We start from the raw sequence: 22084 nt of genomic DNA on the forward strand, positions 1-22084 counted from the left end.
GTAATACCATCTTGTCATTTGTAAAGTCTAATAAAAAGGCTATAGATAAACATTATCCATATATCTAAACACAAATATTAGTTTTTCTTTCATTCTTTAATAATATCAACTTGTCAGCTGTTTGTCATTACATAAAGCCTTTATCGCTATTTTTACATTTTGATAGAGGGAGATTTTTTTAATTATTTATTTGTTATGTGTACATTTATATGTACATGTAGATGCTGTATCGGGACAGATCCATTAAGAGTCTGAGCAGAAATATGTCGTATAGGAATTAACTCCACACAATAAAACATTAACAACACGCTGTTTCACATGAATGTTTTTGAAGTAATACCTTTGTGACATGAAAAAGAAACACAAGAAATGTAAAAAAAAAAAACCTGGTGTTTACTTTTTTATATCAAAATAAAAAACAAAGCAGTTTGGCTAATGAAGATAAAGTCAAATAAACAAGCTTTGTTCTTCTCCAACGCCTCCTATCAGTACAACAGTTTAGCCAACAAAAATAAAGAGTGATACCTCACACATCAAATACACAAGCCTTCGTTCAATTCGATGAAATGACAAAACATTTTAGCTAGTATTGATGTAATTTGAACACTGATACAGTTTGCAGTTAAATAAAGGACGAGTGATCATCCCAGTCAACAAACTAAAGACTTTATAAACAGGTTGTGACAACGTTCACGACACATCACCTGCTGCATGTTTCGTCACCTCATTAACTTTGTCACAGCAGCTGATGGACGCTGCATTGAAAAAATAAAATAACATCAAATAGTTTTTCTCCTTCGCTGTATACTTTTAGTGTGGGGACAAGTGCGTCTGTCTCCAATATTGTCCAAACCTGTCTCCATCTAAACACACCAGTGCGCTCTTAAACGCACGCCGGTAAGCGAATGAAAATTACGTTAAACCAAGCGCTTCGCTCCGTCTACTCCGAGGGAAAATTTCCGGAGCAAAGTCCATGTAGCTTGTCCGCCATGATTATTAAGCCAAATGACCCTAGTGCGCATGCGCCTGACTTCATGTTGCCTAAAATGCATTAATAAATGACGGTTTTTCGGTAATAAAAAATGTTTACTTACTGTTTAACTTTACTGTTACATCCCTCGTCCATTAACAAGTAAAAAGTCAAGGGCGGTCATGGCATGTTCTTGTCACAGATGTTGGTCAATTTTTAGGGCATGACGGCAAATGACATGATAATGTAATTTGCCATTGTCATTGTCAAGGCAATGACAATGTCGCGGCAGTTGCTGCGGTTAAATTTGAGCCCTGCATAAACTAATATCATCATAAATGACTGTTCTGTAAAAGAAAACTTAACGGGTTTGAATGCAAAACAAATATTTTTTTAAAAAATATTTCTACTCTTCTATCTCTGTCACATCTTAGAAATATGTTTTAAGACTGCTGAGAGTCTGTGTTAAACAAAGCTACCCACAAAGAAGCTCCCTTCGACAAATAATTACCTACTTTCTGCCTACTAAACAGGAACTGACTATGAAACAACAAAACTATTTGGGAGCATAACATGGATATTTCCAGCCCTCATGCTAATTTAGCAACAGATTAAACAGATCTGTAATTAGAAAAAAACCCTGCCAAAAGTTACATAAACAGAAGCTTTGACAAAGAATGGAAATGCATTCCAAGTACAAATATATCTACTTATCACAAGGGCATTAAGAAGCTCTGTTACAGAAAGGAATACCTCGCCAAATGCTTGTTAAGCTAGCTAAACAGATGTGCCCATGAAACTTCTCTGTCTCTTCAAAGAAATGAGGACCAGACTTCCTTCCTTACCCACTGCTGAGTAATGTCAATGTCTGGTGACTTAAATTTTGAGGGAAGTAGAACATTTGGAGCGAAGATGAAGAATGGAAAATTAACAGGAACTACATTGAAGTTCTGAGAGAAACAAGTGAGGTATATTTTTCTCATGCTAATACACACGCACACAAACACACACACGCACGCACGCACACACACAAACCATGTCTACACAAAATAATGAAATAAACTTGGACTTTGCATCTCTGGCTGCCAAGGCGATTAGCGGCCCGTAATCTGAACTGCGTTCTTTGTACTATTGGCTGGTGGGAAACGTCGCTATCTCTTCTCTACAAACTCGAGTACCAGCAGGAAGGAGAGAAAGAGGTATAGGGGGAAAAAGGAGGAGGGGAAAACTAATCCAGATACTGTTCTATTTTGCATTCCTGCTGTCCCAGGGAAACATAGGACTAAAGGGCCTGGAATCTGGGCTCATTCAAATCAGATGTTAGTCTTTGGACGTGAGGGATGATACTGTACAGCTACATTTATGTCAGCAGGGTTTTACACTGGCCCTTTTTGCAATATTGCGCTGCATGGAAAAAAACTGCCAAATACAAACAATTCATGTTACTTTTTGTCATGACTACACCACCCATTATCAGTTGTAGTTGCAGATGCTGCATTTTGCTGATGAGCTCATCAGTGCTACTGTAACACCAAATATCATCAAGCAAAACTTGATAATATTTGTAGAAGTTTCTCTTTGTAGCTCAATCAAAAACATGTTTGGGCCTGAGATAATCAGTTTTCATATCTGCTATGGAGGGTTTAGCAAAAGGTGTCGGGGAAGAGAGACAATATGCTGGATATTTAGCAGCATAACTGAAAAACTGCGAAACTGATTTCTGTGAAACATTGTATCAGGTTCTTATGCTGGCCAAGTAATTGTTTGAAATAGTGGACTCGAGTGGATTTAATAATCATTCGCAGAGTCACGGTGCTGAGGATCTACCCCATGTGAACTATAGAGATGTGCTTAAAGGTCTAGTTTACGAGAGAGTTCCTGGCTGGTACTCAATTTGTAATGCTAGGTGGTTACCTATTAGCTTTACAAACGTCACAGCTTTTAACAGAATTTCAAGGTCCTTGGGGAAAATTGCCAAATGTCAAGTTACTCAAAACTCGATTTTTGCGTTTTAAAAATGAAAACCGCTTTGTGCAGCTAAAATGGACTGAATTAAAAAAATATGAATGACAATAAAAACAAGAAAAGAAGCCACACAATTGTGTGCAGCATTCGAAGGATTGTTGACAGCCTTTGCGTGTTATTACTACATCATCAACTTTCAAATGTAACTTCCCAGAATGCAATTCCTGAATTTGGAGATGAAAAGTTTGATCCACACAAAACAGCTAATGAGCTTCTTCTCCCTTAGCGGGGATTACCGCTACCCACAACTTCTGACCATTCAAATTGACCTCAGACCTCTCAAATATACAAACAGTGGTACTTCCCTATTACTTGTCTTAAGTTTAGTAATATGTTAGCCACTAAGCTAGATGCAAATAATTAATCTGTTGCTGCTGTTAATTAGGTCTGCATGCATGTACAAAATCCAAAACCAGTGAAGTTGGCACGTTGTGTAAATCATAAATAAAAACAGAATACAATGATTTCCAAACTTACTTATTTCAACTTAATTGAATACATTGCACAGTCAAGATATTTAATGATTGAAATGAGAAACTGAATTTATTTTGCAAATACTCACTAACTTAGAATTTAATGGCAGCAACACATTGCAAAAAAGTTGGCACAGGGACATTTTTACCACTGTGTTGCATCTTTACTTTTAACAACACTCAGTAAACGTTTGGGAACTGACGAGACCAATTTTTGAAGCTTTTCAGGTGGAATTCTTTCTCATTCTTGCTTGATGTACAGCAGGGGTGTCAAACTCAAATACAGAGTGGGCCAAAATTTAAAACTAAACAAAGCCGCGGGCCAAGGTTGAACAAATTAACCTTTTAATAGCGACCCAAACAAGTTTTGCATTGAATATTGAACAAGCAAGGCTTATATAACTTTATAGTGACATGCAAAATCGAGTTTCAAATAATAATAATAATAATTCAAAAATATCAATGGCATATCAAATAAAAATTGAATGCCTCTTTTCTATTTGCAGCCTTCTGAGGTAAATATCAAAATTAACTTTTTCCACAGGCTAATAATAAATTTGAAAATAAAATAATGAATGAATGAATCAAACATTCAAGCCTTGAAGTAGCAAGAGAAAGTGCATGAATAAAACATTAATTATTGCTCAGTTTGCTACATTGATTTGATTTAACACTGAATATGGAACAAGCAACACTTATATAACTTAATACTGCAAAATCAACTTTCGAAAAACAAACGAAAAAACATCAATGGTATATTAAATAAAATTTAAATAAATAATTGAATGCCTCTTTTCTATGGGCAGCCTTCTGAGGTAAATATCAACATTAACTTTTTCCACAGGCTAATAAATTTGAAAATAAAATAACAATGAATAAATCAACCATTCAGGCCTTTTTACTGCTCAGTTTGCGACACACTGATCTAATCTGATGTGCCCAAGCCAGACACCTGGCATCTTTTCTGGGATGCTAGTTCATTAATGTCAGGGTTCAGGTGGGCGGGGTTGGGGGGCGGGGTTTGGTGGTAGCGGGGGGTGTACATTGTAGCGTCCCGGAATAGTTAGTGCTGCAAGGGGTTCTGGGTATTTGTTCTGTTGTGTTTATGTTGTGTTACGGTGCGGATGTTCTCCCGAAATGTGTTTGTCATTCTTGTTTGGTGTGGTTTCACAGTGTGGCGCATATTTGTAACAGTGTTAAAGTTGTTTATGCGGCCACCCTCAGTGTGACCTGTATGGCTGTTGATCAAGTATGCCTTGCATTCACTTATGTGTGTGTAGAAGCCGCATATATCATGTGACAGGGGCCGGGACGCTGTTTGTATGTAGGAAAAGCAGACGTGACGGTTGTAGAGGACGCTAAAGGCAGTGCCTTTAAGGCACGCCCCCAATATTGTTGTCCGGGTGGAAATCGGGAGCAATTCGGGAGAATGGTTGCCCCGGGAGACTTTCAAGATGGGCACTGAAAATCGGGAGGGTTGGCAAGTATGAGTATTAGCGGTGAATGCGATGTTACAGCGGCACCGCAGCTGTATAATACCGGCGGACCAGCTCTAATGTTAATTTGATATTGCCTCAAGGGCCAAATGAAATTACACGGCGGGCCATATTTGGCCCCCGGGCCAGAGTTTGACACCCATGATTAACACAATGTGCCAATTTCACTGGTTTTTTGGTTTTGTAGATGGAATGTTGTTTTGACGTGGTTGTTCATTTTAATAAGTCTAAACAGTGTTGTTGAAGTTGGATGAAATACCTCCCTGGGTCAGATGTGGCCAAAGGATCTACATCTTCTTTTTCACCATCTGGGTTTTCTTTTTAGTTTTTCCTTGCCCGAATGTGGGTTTAGATGAGGGGATGTAATTGTGAGTTTATTAATACATTTGAAGCCCTCATGATTAAGGGCTATATGCAATAGATAAAATTTGATTGATTGATTGATCGATTGATTGACAAAGCGGTAGTCTTAGGTTGAGCAGCACAAACTATCCAAAGACTGAAGGAATAACAGACTACATTCCTGTACTTAAATGAGGTCAACATCTGTGGTACTGTGTAATACAAATTGTTACTTCCCATGTCTAATATTTTCTGGAATAATGTAAAAGAAAACTCTACTGAGAAAGTAGGTGAAGAGTTTTTCATCACATAGACTATGGAGTATTCAGGCTGCAATTGTATCTAGTGAGCAAAGCTCGGTGGACTATAGAAACAGTGCCCCGAGGTTTGGCAAACGTAAGGACTTTGCGCGCCAGGAGAGGCTCCCTCCTCCCATACTGCAGGAAACCAGCAAGCTAGCTCTTCTGTTTGTTGTGTTTGTAATGTGTTTTTTCGAGTGACTCACTTCAGATTCTCCCAGTAGTGTATATAATACATTTTGGGTATCAGTCTTCTTCTCAAACTGACTTTGCAATTCCATAAGTGAAAACAGATGTTGGTTGGGGTAGCAGGGTTTGTGTGTGTTGTCTGCTTGTAAATTGTTACATAGACGAATAAAGAAGGCTACAAGTCAAATGGTGTTTTACAATACCATCCAAACCTCTTAGGTCAAAGTTAATTACTACAGACTGGTAGGTTGAAAAAAGATTCTGAGTCTGTAACAATATTTTAAACTAACCCTTTTAGATCTCTCTAGATCGACTTAAGCGTCAAAACGTGCCAATCTTGTTTTATATTACTACTCATTTGTTGGTTTAAAATATTGTAGACAAGACTACAGAGTCACAAACCATCTTACTTCAAGATAATCATTAAACTTCTATGTGATAAAGAGCAGTTATTTTTTTCAGTTCTGCATCTGGAAAGCATGTTTGCGTTTTTGGGTTCACAAAAAGTTCAAACTCCGGGTGACCACAAGAAGGCAGCAAGGACATTTACAAATAATTTGCATTATTCCTTTCGGCAAAAAAGCAGTAATACTGAGACTAATACTGCACAATAAGTTAGATTGCGATTTTGTATATTTTTATGCACACACACACTGGGTATGTAACTTTTAACGGTATTGACAAATCACAATAAAACTCCCAACGATTAGTATTTCCATTTTGACATTAAATGTTTTTCGTTAAACAGTGATTGATAACTTTGCATTGGTAAACTTATGACCGGTGAGTCACGGTGACACTGCTAAATTCATAAAGAAGCAAACTAGTGCTAACTTGCTAGCTAGCTGAAATGGTAAAATAAATACAGGAGACATCTTTCCACATTAAGAAATGATTTACTCCAATATGAACTTTTATAAACACATTGTTGTCTGAGCAACTAAAATATTAAACTGTGCATATTGAACCTACAAACTGTGCTCTCTAAGCAGACAGTGATCAATCTAACCTGGAGCAATATAACCCGTGTGACATCACCTAGACCAGAAGTGCAACACTTGTTTATCATTATAAAACCACTAAAATCTATACAAATTAAAAAGTAAGAAGAGGGGCTTAAGCGGTAGAAAATGGATGGATGGAAGAAAAACACTCAAATAAAAATATGGCTCTTCCCCCTCCAATGTTGCCATTTCTAAAAAAAATGTAGCCTATATTTCTAAATTATAACTGTCAGTAGACTTGCTATGTAAGCGCTAAAAACTGCAACATGGCTGATGTAGGGCAGACAGTTGAAGGGGGCTTGGCCTGGAGGAGGGCTTCAGCAGGTAAGACTGCTAACAAAATGGCGCATTCTGAGGAAACAGTCAGAAAACAGCTTGAAAATGGTCTGTAAAACAATTATATGCAAAATTTGGACCAAAGAACTACCCCTACATTTTATGTAGACCAGAACAGGGTTTTTAAAGTCTTAAATCCAACAAGTTGAATATAAGGCCTTAAAACGGCTAACATTCTCCTAAAATCTCATAAAAGGTCTTAAAACAATTTTGAAAGGTCTTGAAATTCTGTTAATGTTACGTTGATTTAAAACATGCATAAACTTCAGTCATGCTTTTAAATGTTTTGATTTGTAAAAAACGCTATAACGTAACTACAAAACGGAACTAAACCTGTGCTGCCCAGTCCAAATGTATCAAGCACCACCAGCTAGTGTGCTGTGCACGCAGAGTTGTGTTGTTACAGCTTAGCAAAGCAGCGGAGAAAACTTAACAAAAGTCCACAGCAAAGGAATTACTTGCATGAGATGGGTAAGTGCAAGTTCAACGATTTATGGCTCCAGAATGATCAATTTAATGCATGTTTGAAGCCGGTGGATGGAAACGTATAAAATGTTAAGGACCCAGATGTGGCGCCATCGAGGAGGGAAGCATTTGTAAACATTGCGGTGGAAGTGAATGGAATGATAATGTTAAAGTCAAAAATCTGGGATAAGTCCTTGTCAAAAGAAGCCACAAACACTTGCACAACTATACAAGGATCAACTTAACCCCCCAAAGGAGTGTTACGTGGGTAAGACGGCGGGAAATCCTACTACTACAGTCAGGGCTGTCGTATAGGGGGGAAAGGTGATGACAATTCTAAGGGCCCACAGCCCACGAGGGTCCACACACTGCCCCCAGTAGAATCCACGACAAAATGATAATGCATACACTAAACTAATATATATGAATTTGAATTAAAAAAAAACAAAGCCACAAGTCATACAATATTTTAATTCAATAAATTCAATAACCCCCTTGGCCCCTTCCTAAAATATGGTTTGGTCTACACCACGTTCGTTCTTCCTGCCATGGTGCTTCCTCTTCGCAATTAAGCGAGCACGAGCGAACTCCAGCACGGTTAGGATTAGGATGCCCCCCAAAAAGCACAAGTCCGAACATCAGAAACGAGTTGGGAAGGAGACCAGGAGTAGGAGCAACACAGCAGGGGCCCAGGTCAGACATTAAAAACGTTCTTACTAAAGGTGAGCAACTTACACGTCCTCTGCGCACAGCACAAAATCCAATCCAATCTGAACTTTGGACAAAATAAACTAATATAATTTTTTTCTGTAGGACTTTGCAATGCGACTATGTGAGTGACAGTCTTTGACGACAAGCAGCCACAACAGATAAAACAATGTTCGTCAACACTGTTCAATTATTGTAACGTCTGTCGAGACGCTTTAAGTAGGACAGGAATTCCAATGATCACTTTACTGAGCAAAATTGTTTATATTCGGCTGTAACCACACAAAAACATAAGTAAAAAACGTATATCTAGCAAAACTGGTCATTTTCTGCCGTACAAATCAAGCCAAAACCAACTCTTTGTCATCTGTCATATGCCGCTTGCACTTAGCCAATTTCAGTGATGCGTTTATGGCCACAAAAAAGTCGGACACCTCCAACAATATGACTCCCCAATCGATGTTCTGTCATTTATTAAAAATGGTAATTTATGGATATTAATAATGAAATGCGGTTACTAACTACTAATAATGAGCATCTGACAAAGGTCAGTTACGTTATCATGATATGTTCTATGTAGTCCAGTAAAATGTGCTATTAGTGGGACATTCGAAGAGCCTAAATACAAAAAAGTAAACTATTCAAAGATCTGTTGTTTGTTTTCATAGCAATATAAAATAAAAGAAAGCATGCTGACAACAACAAAGTAAAAAATACTATTTAGAATTTGGGACAGTTTTACACTAACTATTTTATCATAACATTACCTGTGACTGTTGCAGGTGAAGAAAGGGTGTTTAGCAAACTGAAACGAGTTAAGAACTATTTCACATCCAATTCAAGCCAAGAGAGGCTAAATAGCCTTCCAAGACTTACAATTGAAAGTCAGCTAAGCTGACAGTTGGACTTGAAAGACCTCATCGGCAAATTTGCTTTTGGATGAGACTTACAGTGAAGAAACAAGCCAATTTAAACTTGAATTGAGATTAGATGAAGCTTATCATTGTTTCTGATATTTGTTTTATAACAAATAAAACAGCAGTCCATGTGCTATATACTTGTGCACTAATGTTAAAAGCTACATATTTACCTGTGGACTATTTTGAACCAGGACACTTAGTTGTTTTTTTTGCATATTAGTGCCTGATTGTTAAATACAATAAAATACCCACTACCTGTTTGTTAAGTGGTTAATTGAAAATGTATTTGCAATCAGAGGTGTAAGAACATGTTTTAAATTAATGAAATGAGAATAAGACAACTAATAACCCATCATCTACATAATAATACTCTGACTTCTTAAGGCGTTAATCGCAAAAAAGGAAACAAATTGGATGTGTTTCACCACGCACCATCACTGAAAAACAACAAAATTGAAGGTGACAACAAATGGAGTTGTTGGGCCCACAACAGTATCTTTTCAGGGGCCCAGAATTCCTAGCAATGGCAGACGCTAATTTATCTGTGGTAGTAGTGTATTCACAGCAGTAAAACTATTAAAAAAAACAATTGTCTTATAATATTTCTATTATTTATTCCAATAATTTCAGGTCAGCTTCTCATGCCGAATCTTTTCTCCACGTTTTTATACAGCAACTGGCATTATAGAGGTGACGTTCTGGTTGTTTTGCAAGAAAACACTTCTATGGCAAATCTGAAAAATGGCTGTTATCATTTTTGCTCTTTTTTTTCAATTATTTTACAATAGAGAGGCTTCTGATGTATTTAGTTGGTTTAACCATTTTGTTTTCAAATGTGAAAGAGCAGTAAATAAATTCCTATACTTACAATTAATTCTGGCCCTCAAATTTTCCTTTATACTTTGTACTTTTTTCTACGTATGAATAGGAAATGTTTTTTTCTTTAAAAAAGTCTTAACAAGTCTTAAATTTGACTTGTGAAAACCTGCAGAGACCCTGCACAAGGATGTGTTTTAAATGTAAAAAAAAATAATGTGACCACTTTAATGTTTTTCTGCCACAAAAGTACTTTGTGTCTATTTATTTTATCAAATGTTTTTAATAAAACTTTTTTTTTTTAAATTTTGGCGTGTAAGTATCTTTTGAACACATTCAACAATACCGTGATAATAATAATGATAGCCAAGATAATTTTGGTCCCAATAACCGTGATGTGAAATTTTCATATCATTAAATCCCTAAAACAAAGCCAAGTGCTTACATTTCAAATAAATAATGCTAGGTTTTTATAATTAAAATGATCATTACTGTTAGACCCCTCAATTTCTTGTTTTGCTTAAATTAGGTTACACTGTGATTTTTTTCTTACATTTTAAACACTTCCTTCTGGTCTACATAACACGTAATGATGGATCTTTGGTCAAAATTTTGCAGAGATTATGTTTTACAGACCGTCTTCAAGCCGCTTTCTGACCGTGTCTTCAGGATCCGCCGTTTTGTGGGCGGTCTTATTTACGTGCCTCCATTTTGACTGCGTCTTCTCCCCGTCATCTTTGTTGTACTTTTTAGCGCTTACCTGCTCAGTGGTGGTTAGAGTGTCCGCCCTAAGATCGGTAGGTCGTGAGTTCAAACCCCGGCCGAGTCATACCAAAGACTAAGACTATAAAACAAATGGGACCCATTACCTCCCTGATTGACACTCAACATCAAGGGTTGGAATTGGGGGCTAAATCACCAAAAATTATTCCCGGGTGCGGCCACCACTGCTGCTCACTGCTCCCCTCACCTCCCAGGGGGTGATCAAGGGTGATGGGTCAAATGCAGAGAATAATTTCGCCACACCTAGTGTGTGTGTGACAATCATTGGTACTTTAACTTTAACTTTTTCTTAATATAAGTAAGAAATATATGCTACTTTGTATTACAAATAGCAAGAGCGGCGTATGCATGTATATGTACGAGCCAGCCTGCCCCACAACATGAGGATAGAGAAAAAAAAAGAACTTAATGACTGCAGCGTCAGACTAGGGTTGGGCGGTGTACCGGTATTACAATTAATACCAGTATATTTTGTAAAGAAATATATATTTGAGACAATACCGCCAAACCGGTATCTTTTGAATTGCCTTTGTTATGACTTGTCCAGGGTGTACCCCGCCTTCCGCCCGATTGTAGCTGAGATAGGCTCCAGCGCCCCCGCGACCCCGAAGGGAATAAGCGGTAGAAAATGGATGGATGGATGGCTGGTTGCATCCGGTGCGGGGCGCCCAGCAGGCACCGTAACTGAGGAAGGGTCCGGCGCGGGTCTGGAGTTGCTACGACGCATTCCCAACACTGACCTCCCAGCCACATACGCCTTTGCGCACTGCCGACGTGCCCGCACCGGCGGCTGGAAGGGGCGCCCATGCCAGCCCATGCTGCCACTCCTCTAGAGGTAACACAAGCCAGTGAAAAGATTCAACTGAACAGCCGTCAGAGCAGACAAACTGCAGCTGCTAACTGCTAAAGCTAACAAACACAGTTCAGGCTAAAACCCTCGCTGACGTCACACGTCGCATTGCAACAGACATTGTTGCACACACTACTGTCATAAACTTCTCTTAACTGCATGACATATGACATATAATTAAAGTTGTTCTTAAGTAACATATTAATTACTTTTCCTAGTAATTACATTTATTAAATAATAATTCCTTTAGTAATTAAGTTGCTTTTTTGGTTAACTAACAAGTTACTACAATGAATTACTTTATAAAAATAATTTTCAGAACACTGGTAGTAACAGTATTGTGGTATTGAGTTTAAATTAAATACTGCACATTTTGTTTAAAATACAGAAATATATCGAATATCGCAATTCGGCCTAAAAATACCAGGATATCAGATTTTGTCTATTTCGCCCAGCCCTACATCAGACTACAATGGCAGACTCTCGCAAAGCTATCGGGTAAATGTCTACCATATATGAACTGCTGACGTCACACTTGGGAAAAACATCGCAAATTGGGCAGATTCCAAATGACTCTTTTGGAGGAAGTATGAAGGAAGGCAAGATTGTTTAATAAATATCTCATGCCTCCATGGTTTGATTGTAAATATTCAGGACTCATGCAGATCCCAAATACACTAAAACAGGTACCATTAGGTAAGAATATTTGGTTTTGCAAAATATGTCCTCTTTAAAGTTACTTTCAGGAGGTTCCGAAAAGACAGTTGACAGTGGACTTTTTTTGATAGAAATTAATTGAAAGACTGAAAACAATCCACAAGGTCAAAAACACGGCACGCTCGTTTATTCAACTGTTCATTCGTGTACGTACTCGAACAAAGACAAGTCAAAAGAAGAGTTATTTAATTAATGCCACGGGAAGTGAGGAGTGTCGCCCCTCATGTTAACGAAAATGCAGCTTGAGTCTTGATTAAAATGTTAGCGTTTCCATGTGATGCAGTTCATTACACAAAAAAAGTTATGAATGTTGGTGTAAATCTAAATATATGTATTTTTGTGCAACTTTATCAAATGCCTCCTTTTACCTAGCTGCATGATTTGGTCCAGTTCGGTACACATTTTGGCATTTTGGAGGTACAGCCTAAATCTTTCTGTATACAACTACACTGTGGTGAACCAAACTAAACAGAACCCTTTGGTAGAAATAAAATATATTATTCAGACATTAAACATTCAATTCCTGACCTTTCTGCACATGGATGATGTCAGGAAAGTTGGCCAGATGTCCTCTGTAGAGATCCAGCAGATCAGAAATGGGATCCAGGTCGTGACGTGGTTGGTCTGCAAAATACTCTCCTATGGCCTCATAGGCATCACCAGTATACGCGATGGCCTTGTTCAGACCTGCTGAGAAGACCTGCTGATCCATCTCAAACGCCTGTGAGAGGAGTTTGAAGGATTGTCCCACTTTCTGGTACTCTTTCTTGAATCCTGACATCTGCTTGCGTGCAAAGTCATTGATGGTGGTGTTGACGAGCACAATGTTCTCGTCCATCTTCTTAGTGAAGGTCTTGAAGCCTTCGATCTTGCTCTCCACTTCCTGAAGGTCAAGTGGAACAGCCGGCGTGCTTGATGGAGGACAGACATTCTTAAAGAAGGGAGCATATTCTTGCTACCAACAGATGCCTTGCAGCCTTATTTGGCAAATACTTCAAACATTACATCATCTTGACTCCACAAACATGCTTTTCTCGCTCACATTGGCCTGTGACAAAAAACACAGTGACTTGAACAAATTTACAATTACTTTGCTATAAGGGCAATACCCGACCACTAAAACTCTTACTGTTTAAAAAGTAAATGTATAAATTAACTTGAACATCTGACAAAAAACCATGAGGTGTTTTGTTTGTGCATTTGGACACAATTTTTGACTCAATAATCTGTAGCATTCATAAGATGTTCATACCTGATCGTGAGGAAGAAATTTGCCCCGACCAACTCATCCCTCTCTGCTTTCCTCTTGCCCTGTTTCCAGGCCTTCTCATCCGCCCCACATGTGAGGAAATGCTGAAAGACGTCGCAGCGGGCCAGCACAGGGTGGCTGGTCATGTGGTTCATCCACCAGATGAGGCCTTTCCTTCGCTTGGATATAAAGTCCTCCTCAAAACGCCCAGTGGCCTGTTTCTCCGGCAGATGTGGCACTGAGATGACGGGAAAACGCTCCACCAGCCGAGCGTAGAGCCAGTCAAAATGTTTGTACCTGCATCGGACGAGGAAACGGCGGTAAGATGAATCATGGGTGTATATAGTAAGCATATGGGGGATTAAATGGAGACGTGGGAACAAGAGAAAAAGAGCACCTACGTCTACTAAGGTTTATGCTGTCTAAAACCTAATTCTTACAGATTTAAATACTATATTTTAGCTAATATGTTTCAGTCCGAGTTACCTGAGATACTAAGTATGTCATTATTGTGACTTAGTAAGTCAAAATAATGACAAAATAATGACTTACTAAGTCAAATTAATGAAATTAAAGCGTTTACAATAAGCGTTTGAAAAAAAGAGTTAAAAGTGGGGCCACATGCTGACATGTTCAACTCATAATGCTTAATTTATTACAGCATTTGGGAAGCCTGTAGTTGATGTTTATTATGTAAATGTGATATTTTTATCAACATGTGATAGCAGGGACCCTGCCATTCAAAACTAGGTTGCTACATTACTAATGATTAATGTAACTATAGCTGAAAACATAGTACAATAGCAATATGAGAGACTATTCAACCCTGAACACCATGGAGTTCATGTAGGCTTTATGATGCAGTTACATTATTATATCAACTATCAGAGACAGCTTCAGGAAACTCTTCATTTAACATAATGTCCTTTTTTGCTGCTTCAACACAGCTCAATGAACACAGAAAAGGTAAAGTGAAATAACTTAGTTGTTAACTGTAGGTCAATAATGCTTGTCTTTCTCTCAGACAGACATGGCTTTGCTGTCCGTACACACACACGCACACACACCGCACAATGAGCTAACGTTACGCTAAAAGATAATTAGCCTTCACCTCAAGCACTGCGAGCGAGTTGAGCTGCTGCTTATGTTTCTTTCGTCAACAGGCTCATAGTGATGTTACTAGTAGTTGACTGGGAGGTGTTTATTATAATTTGGGGAGAGTCCGCTGCCTTACCTGCTAAACACCTATCTGCTCACTCCACCGCAGGAGCACTGACTCCATGCGCTCTGAATACGCAATGCTTATTGGCTGTTACATGCGCTCTGAATACGCACTGCTGATTGGCTTTTACATGCATAGACATCTTATAAGTAGACGCAGCATCGACCGCTACTGCCTACTGGCGCTGACGAGACGCAGGGCCACCATCTTGGAGTGGTGATCCGCGCCACTCAGTGCAATTCATTTGGCAGGAGCAAAGATTTAATTAATCTTACCTCACTGAGTACCACTGATTTTCACGCGTTTTTTTGTCATATGTGTAGCTATGATAAAGGACACATGTTTTGGCGTGTTTTATTTTTCATAGTTTACTTAACAGTAATATAATTTTCTTATATGCTATAAGTGACCAGACGTCCGAGATCAAAACTGGGAATATAATCCCAGAGAAGGGGAAAAAAAACGGTCAGCTATTTTTTAATCGATATAGGCGTGTTATATAGGGGGACGGCGTGGCGAAGTTGGAAGAGTGGCCGTGCCAGCAATCTGAGGGTTGCTGGTTCAATCCCCACCTTCTACCATCCTAATCACGTCCGTTGTGTCCTTGAGCAAGACACTTCACCCTTGCTCCTGATGGGCCCGGTTAGCGCCGTGCATGGCAGCTCCCGCCATCAGTGTGTGAATGTGTGTGTGTGTGAATGGGTGAATGTGGAAAATAGTGTCAAAGCGCTTTGAGTTCCTTAAAAAAAAAGGTAGAAAAGCGCTATACAAGTACGACCCATTTACCATTTACCATTTACCATATATATACATGTGTATATCCTACATAAACAATGAATGAATACATTAGATATCTATATATCTTAGGGACCTATAGACTGTATCTCTGTTGCTGCAGCAGCAGAGAGTTTATTCTGTCTTGACACTTTGTATTGATATTTTGTATTACATTCTTCCCTTAAATGACAATGTTTACAGTGATTGTTTTATATGTATTTTTTATGTATGTCGTTTTGGATAAAAGCGTCTGCCAAATACTTAAACATAAACATATATTTACACCTGAAAGTCTTTATATCAGCACCCACAATCTGGACTGTGGTCCTAACTTTTACCCCTGTTGGCTTTGACAATCTTTATCTTCCTCATTTATTTCAACTTTATGTTATTCAAGTATGAGATTTTTAAATGTAATTAATTTCATTGACAAGCAATTCTATCATAGTCATACTCTTGTTTGCTCGCGGCTACGATTTCAGTACTATTGAAGATCTTTGCTCCTTCTCAACTCTGTGGTAATATTCTTTTCACAAAATACGACCAATAGTACGTTAATGTTAAATCTTACTTGTGAAAAGTAATCCCCTGATTCCTATTTTCGACAGTCCGCTCTTTTGAGCAGGAAAACGCTGAACACCAGCCTGTCAACTGTCAGTTTAGGCTGCTCGCCGGCTCCTCATCACCACTTCAAGATGGCAGACGAATTTCTCGTGTCACAGCAGCCAATGCTGCGTCTACTTAAAGTATAAGATGTCTATGGTTACATGCGCTCTGAATACGCACTGCTGATTGGCTGTTACATGCGCTCTGAATACGCGCTGCTGATTGGCTGTTACATGTGCTCTGAATACGCTCTGCTGATTGGCTGTTACCGCTCTGTGTGTAACAATCAGGTGGTTCTGTGGGTGGGACAATGCTGGGTGCTGCAGAGACGTACTGACAGAGGCAGAACTAAGCGAAGCAGCTTGTTAAGACTTTAGTTTAGGCAGTGGCTCTTTGTTGTTAAGGCGGCAGCGGCACCTCAATTTAGGAGTGCTATTTCTCGGCTAATTTTTATGCTTTAAGTTGCATGAAAAAATGTGAGTTACAAGAATCCCCTCTGAGCAAATGTCACGGTAAACCCTGTTATATCTGCCTAAAATGTCTGGTATTTCTTGTGAGCATTAGCTTATAGTTAGCTTATATCTTTGTATATAAGCTTCCTACCTGTTGACATAACTTTATCTTTCAAACATGGGAAGGAAGAAACTGAGTGTGAAGGACTGACATGTATCCGTGAAAGTATGGAAAAGCTGTTGATGGTGTGTTTGACGGAGAAGCAGCTTTCAGGAAATACCGTAGAAGTCCACTCTCCAAAATAAATCCTGAACATTGTTATTACATTACTTCCTAAAACTACTTTAGTTGTTAGTAGTGCATATTTTATTTTATCTATCATTGTTTTTATACAATATTTATGATCTAAAAGTCTGTTTTTCTTTTTAAATGTGAGGTACATGTTAACATTGGATATAAAATGCCAAATTGTTGTGCATCCACTTAAAAAAATGAAGCTGAAAATCTTCAATTAAATCATATCTTGAGGGCTCCAACAATTAATAGACTAATTCAATGAGAAAAAAAGTTTTGATTTATATTTTGTTGCTTAAATCAATCGTCTAATTACAAAATAAACATTGCAATAGAGTGCACATGAGGGCCGTGGTGCGTGAGTGCCTTGATGTGTGTGGCGGAAAACAACGGAGAGTGTTTTATTTATTTATTTTTTAATTGATAGACACATGTCAAAAGTGCAATTTTATTAGATTAAAGAATGCAGAGAAATTGTTCTTTATTCCAGTAATATTCCCTGAAATCTGCTTAAAAGTATGTTTATGATTATTAAATGTATCGAACAAACTAATCATTAAGATTACTCAATAACTAAAATAATGGACAGCTGCAGCCCTAATCTTGACTGTTGTCCAAATAAATATTGCATGTTGTGTAAAAATAAGAGTGCTACCGTTTTTTGGTTATTGTTTTTTTCAATTACAGTAATGCACTGTAAAAACATTGAACGTAGCCTTTATTTTTAAAAATGGAAAGCTCAGTTGCAAGAATTTTACAGTACAAAAAACTGTTTTTTAAGTTGTTCGGTGTCAAAACCCCTGTAATAGCTGCAATAAATTTACGTTTTGTTTTGTAGAATCTACAGATTTTTTACACTGTAGACAAGGGTATTTCCCCCACCCCAAAGAATTTGTAACTCTGGCAAATAAAGTACACCCAAAATCAAATATCCACTGTAGAGGACACTCGTTCCCAGGAATGTACAAAATAAGACAAATAGTGAAGGGAGCAGTCATTATGCCCCCTCCCTCAACTTCCTGTCCTTAGCTTTCTGCAAATGTGGCCCCCAAAACAATTTAGTGGAATTTCCCTGCTACACATAGTCCATAAAGCCAACAACACTTTTATTCGTGACCTTTTTTACAGTACTTAGAGAGGTAATAGTTGGTAATAACAGGGGCAGGAGAGGATAGATATAAGAGAAACTAGTGTACAGCAACATGTTGATCTAAGGACTAAACACAATGAAACAATGAGAAAGGAAACACGGGATTCCTGAGAGCAAAAGGCCACACTTAGTTCTGCTTTTGCAATTTGGTGCAAACAGTGGGAACATGGGAACAGGCCACAAGCCACACCACCATTTAGTTAAAGGGTATGAGGAAAGTCAAGAAGCTTCCTACCTGCGGTTGACTTGAACGTTGGTGTGTGTCGGGGTCAGGCCATAGGACATGTAGCTCTTCATGCCTTTGAACTTAGTCTGCTTGGTGGGGTCGTCAATCGTGCAGGTGAAGGGGTATGGGTCCTCCTGCCACTCGGGTCCGTGCTTGCCCATTGCCACACAGATCTTGTCCCCATCTCTAACAAAAGCGGCCGCCTCCCCGAGCAAGAAGGCCTCACCTCCAGACTTGACAAAGGTGGAGAACCTGTTTAGGTTCCTTCCCACCGTGGCCGAGCTCTTGGCCTGAGGTTGCTGCGAGCTGCTGCGTCTGCCCGGAAGGGAGGTGGTCACAGGGTACAAGGAAGGCGGTGAGGTACCCAGACCCCTGGGGGTGTCCGTCGCTGGAGAAGTGTCATCCCATTCGTCGTCCCAGTCGTCATCGCTCCCCTGGCTGGTGTGGAAGCTGCCTCCCCCGCTGCCAACACTTCCTGCTTCGGGTCCTTTCTGAGAATAGGTGACATGGGTGGGGGTGACAACTTTAGGAGAGGAGAAACCATTGTTGTTGTTGGAGGTGATGTGATCCCTAATGATCTCCACATAGGACGCTGGGAAGAGGCCAACATCCCCCCTGCTGTTCTCCCCCTCCAACCAGCCCTGTAGTTCTTCCTCACTAAACAGGGTGACCATCTCGTTCTCACTAATGGAGATCTCCCCTTGGTTCTCCGAGCTGAAGTCGTACAACACCCTGGCCTTTAGCGCCATTCTCAAGATGAGTTCTCTCTTTCTTTGCTCAAGAACCTTCTTTGATTCCCAACATAAAGATCCTGAGGAAGTTGCAACTTTTCCACACTTTTGTCAAAAACCTGTTTGCTTAATCCGCGCGCAAAAGAAAAAATAGCAAACTACAAATCCTATCAGATATCCGGCAATCACCTCCTCTTCTCTCTCTCAACTTCAAATACGTATTTCATCGAACAAAAATCATGACGTCTTATAAAAAACAAGTTGACAGACCTTCGATGGGTCGATGTTGGCGTTAATGGCGGATAATGAAAAGGGCTGAGGTCCCTTTTTTCTCCGTCTTCTACCCGAGATGCTTGTAAGTTAAGGATACCAGCCCGAACACGTAGTAGGACCGAAAGGGGCGGAGCCTAATGCAAGTTTGGTCAAGCCACGCAATTCACATGAAGGGGAAAAATGTGTGTATTCTATTCATATCCCTTAGAATTATGTGATGTAGAAGTTATGCAGCTTCTATATGTTAGCTTTGTGCCACATCGTGCACAGCGGCTTCTCAACAACGGTGATATTGTGCAGTGTTTTTTTAGGTAATTTTTTGGCAAGTTTCAGACAGTGTGCATTGAGGACATTTTGTGGCAGTGGGTAAAATTACAACCATTTATATTGCACCGCCGCCTCCACACCTCAGATACATAATCATATTGCAATCGATACCGAACGTGATATGTCTAACAATATGCATTTGGTTCTGATAATTACTGAATATCAATGCAATTACATTTACAAATGTTTATTTATTGACATTTAAATGGTCCTGGGATGTCATATAGTATGTGTAATGTCAAGCTTCTGTCGCTAGAGGCCAGTGCGACACCACATATTAATGTTAAGAGAAAGCTGCAATAGGAATCAACCCAGGGTTTCAAATATATACTGTGGACCAACGTGCATCTAAAAAATCAGAATATTGTGCAAAAGTTATTTGATTGAATGAGTTAAATTCAGAATAAGATTTTTTTTAATTACTATATCTAACTTTTTGACAATTTTTGAGATAGGTTTTTGTTTTCTTTTTAATTAGGATTTTAAAGATAATAAAAAACTCTTGGAAGATGTGGTTAATTAGAATAAACTTCAAAACCCTCCATTAACGTTTTGTATACAAACTGTGTGGCAAAAGTGGAAAAAAGTGCAGTTCCCCTTTAAAGGGGAAATACACTTTTTTTTTTTTTAATTCTGAGGTCATAGAAAAATCTTGCAAGATGGAGTCCTCTATTATGCCTTCTATTGACCAAGCAAATGTTTTCTCAAATGAAAGTAGTTACCTTGTAGCAACAAAAAAAAAGTCACGGCTAATTAGTCATTATGTGTCGTGTGTCAGTCGACGTCAATTCCGTGTTTGCAGCACCACCCCTGACGCCACCGCGTGTAACATGCAGGTATAGTCAATACCATGCAAAGTTTCCCCAACAGTGATCTGTAGAAATCTCTTCTGCATATGAACAAGGCCTAGATGCTTTTGTGAATTTTCTATATGCATTCATTACAAATATATATTTCAAATGTATATTTATTTTAAATTGTTGTAATTGTAAAAAAAAATAATAATGAAAATCCCAAATTCAGTATATCAGGAAATTATAATATTATTATGACAAGTAAAAAAAAAAGGATTATAGCATACTTGCCAACCTTGAGACCTCCGATTTCGGGGGGTGGGGGTGGGGGTGGGGGGCGTGGTTAAGATATATATATATAAAAAATACTTGACTTTCAGTGAATTCTAGCTATATATATATACATTTTTTATTACATATATATATATATATATATATATATATATATATATATATATATATATATATATATATAATAAATTATTATTTATGTATATATATATATATATACATAAATTAAAGAAATACTTGAATTTCAGTGTTCATTTATTTACATGTCATTCGGGGGGAGCTCAAAGTAAAGCCGCTGCTCCTCCACATCGAGAGGAGCCAGATGAGGTGGTTCGGGCATCTGGTCAGGATGCCACCCGAACGCCTCCCTAGGAAGGTGTTTCGGGCACGTCCGACCGGTAGGAGGCCACGGGGAAGAACCAGGACACGCTGGGAAGACTATGTCTCCCGGCTGGCCTGGGAACGCCTCGGGATCCCCCGGGAGGAGCTGGACGAAGTGGCTGGGGAGAGGGAAGTCTGGGCTTCCCTGCTTAAGCTGCTGCCCCCACGACCCAACCTCGGATAAGCGGAGGAAGATGGATGGATGGATGGATGGATTTATTTACACATTTACACACACATAACACTCATCTACTAATTGTTGAGTTAAGGGTTGAATTGTCCATCCTTGTTCTATTCTCTGTCACTATTTCAGAACACACACATTATACAAATATACATTATAAAATCAATAAGAAAACGGGAGCTCTAATTTGGAGTCTGAATTAGGATCAGAAGTTCCTATATAAACATTGCGTACTCAAGTCGCCATTTTGTATTGATTACTGTAGCTGTGCACTGGATTCATTCACAAATACAAACTACTACTCACAAACACTTCAGAGTTAGGCTCCACCATCAGAATGTGTACTTAAACTTATAAAGATCACATGGATATTATTCAGTGAGTTGATTCACCAAAACTAACCTGTTATACAGGAGGAAAAAGCACACAGGATGTTTCAATTGTTCACAGACTGGTCGCGCTCATCAGAATGACAAGACACTTCCGGTCTGCAGGTGATAGCATTCAATTGGGAAGAAACGCCCTACTGCCCCCTACTGACCAATGTGAATACTGATAAATGTGGAATGACAGCTCCAAAAACGAATTCAAACCACAAAATAAAAAAAATAAATCAACACAAAAATGTGACACATTATGGGTGGGTCACATATGCATGTACAGCAGATGGCAGTATTGTCCTGTTTAAAAGTGTCACAACATTGCTGTTTACGGCAGACGAACTGCTTTACGG

At 38.9% G+C, this 22084-nt stretch overlaps 1 protein-coding gene across 2 annotated transcripts in view; it reads right to left on the minus strand.

Moving 5' to 3' along the window:
• Positions 1-22084, minus strand: part of LOC133574661 (sorting nexin-18-like) — a 45706-nt gene that overhangs the window by 18164 nt on the left and 5458 nt on the right. Inside the window, exons 2-4 of one of the 2 annotated variants that reach the window (XM_061926864.1) lie at positions 18380-18861; positions 13646-13939; positions 12922-13304 (exon numbers count right to left, since the gene is read on the minus strand). In XM_061926864.1, the coding sequence (XP_061782848.1) occupies positions 12922-13304; positions 13646-13939; positions 18380-18861 (1159 nt within the window). Of the gene's footprint in view, positions 1-12921; positions 13305-13645; positions 13940-18379; positions 20713-22084 lie in introns of those variants that run through there. The other variant, XM_061926863.2, reaches the window with a different exon arrangement.

This window comes from Nerophis lumbriciformis, linkage group LG32 (genome assembly GCF_033978685.3).
Source record: "Nerophis lumbriciformis linkage group LG32, RoL_Nlum_v2.1, whole genome shotgun sequence".
Taxonomy (NCBI): Eukaryota; Metazoa; Chordata; class Actinopteri; order Syngnathiformes; family Syngnathidae; genus Nerophis; species Nerophis lumbriciformis.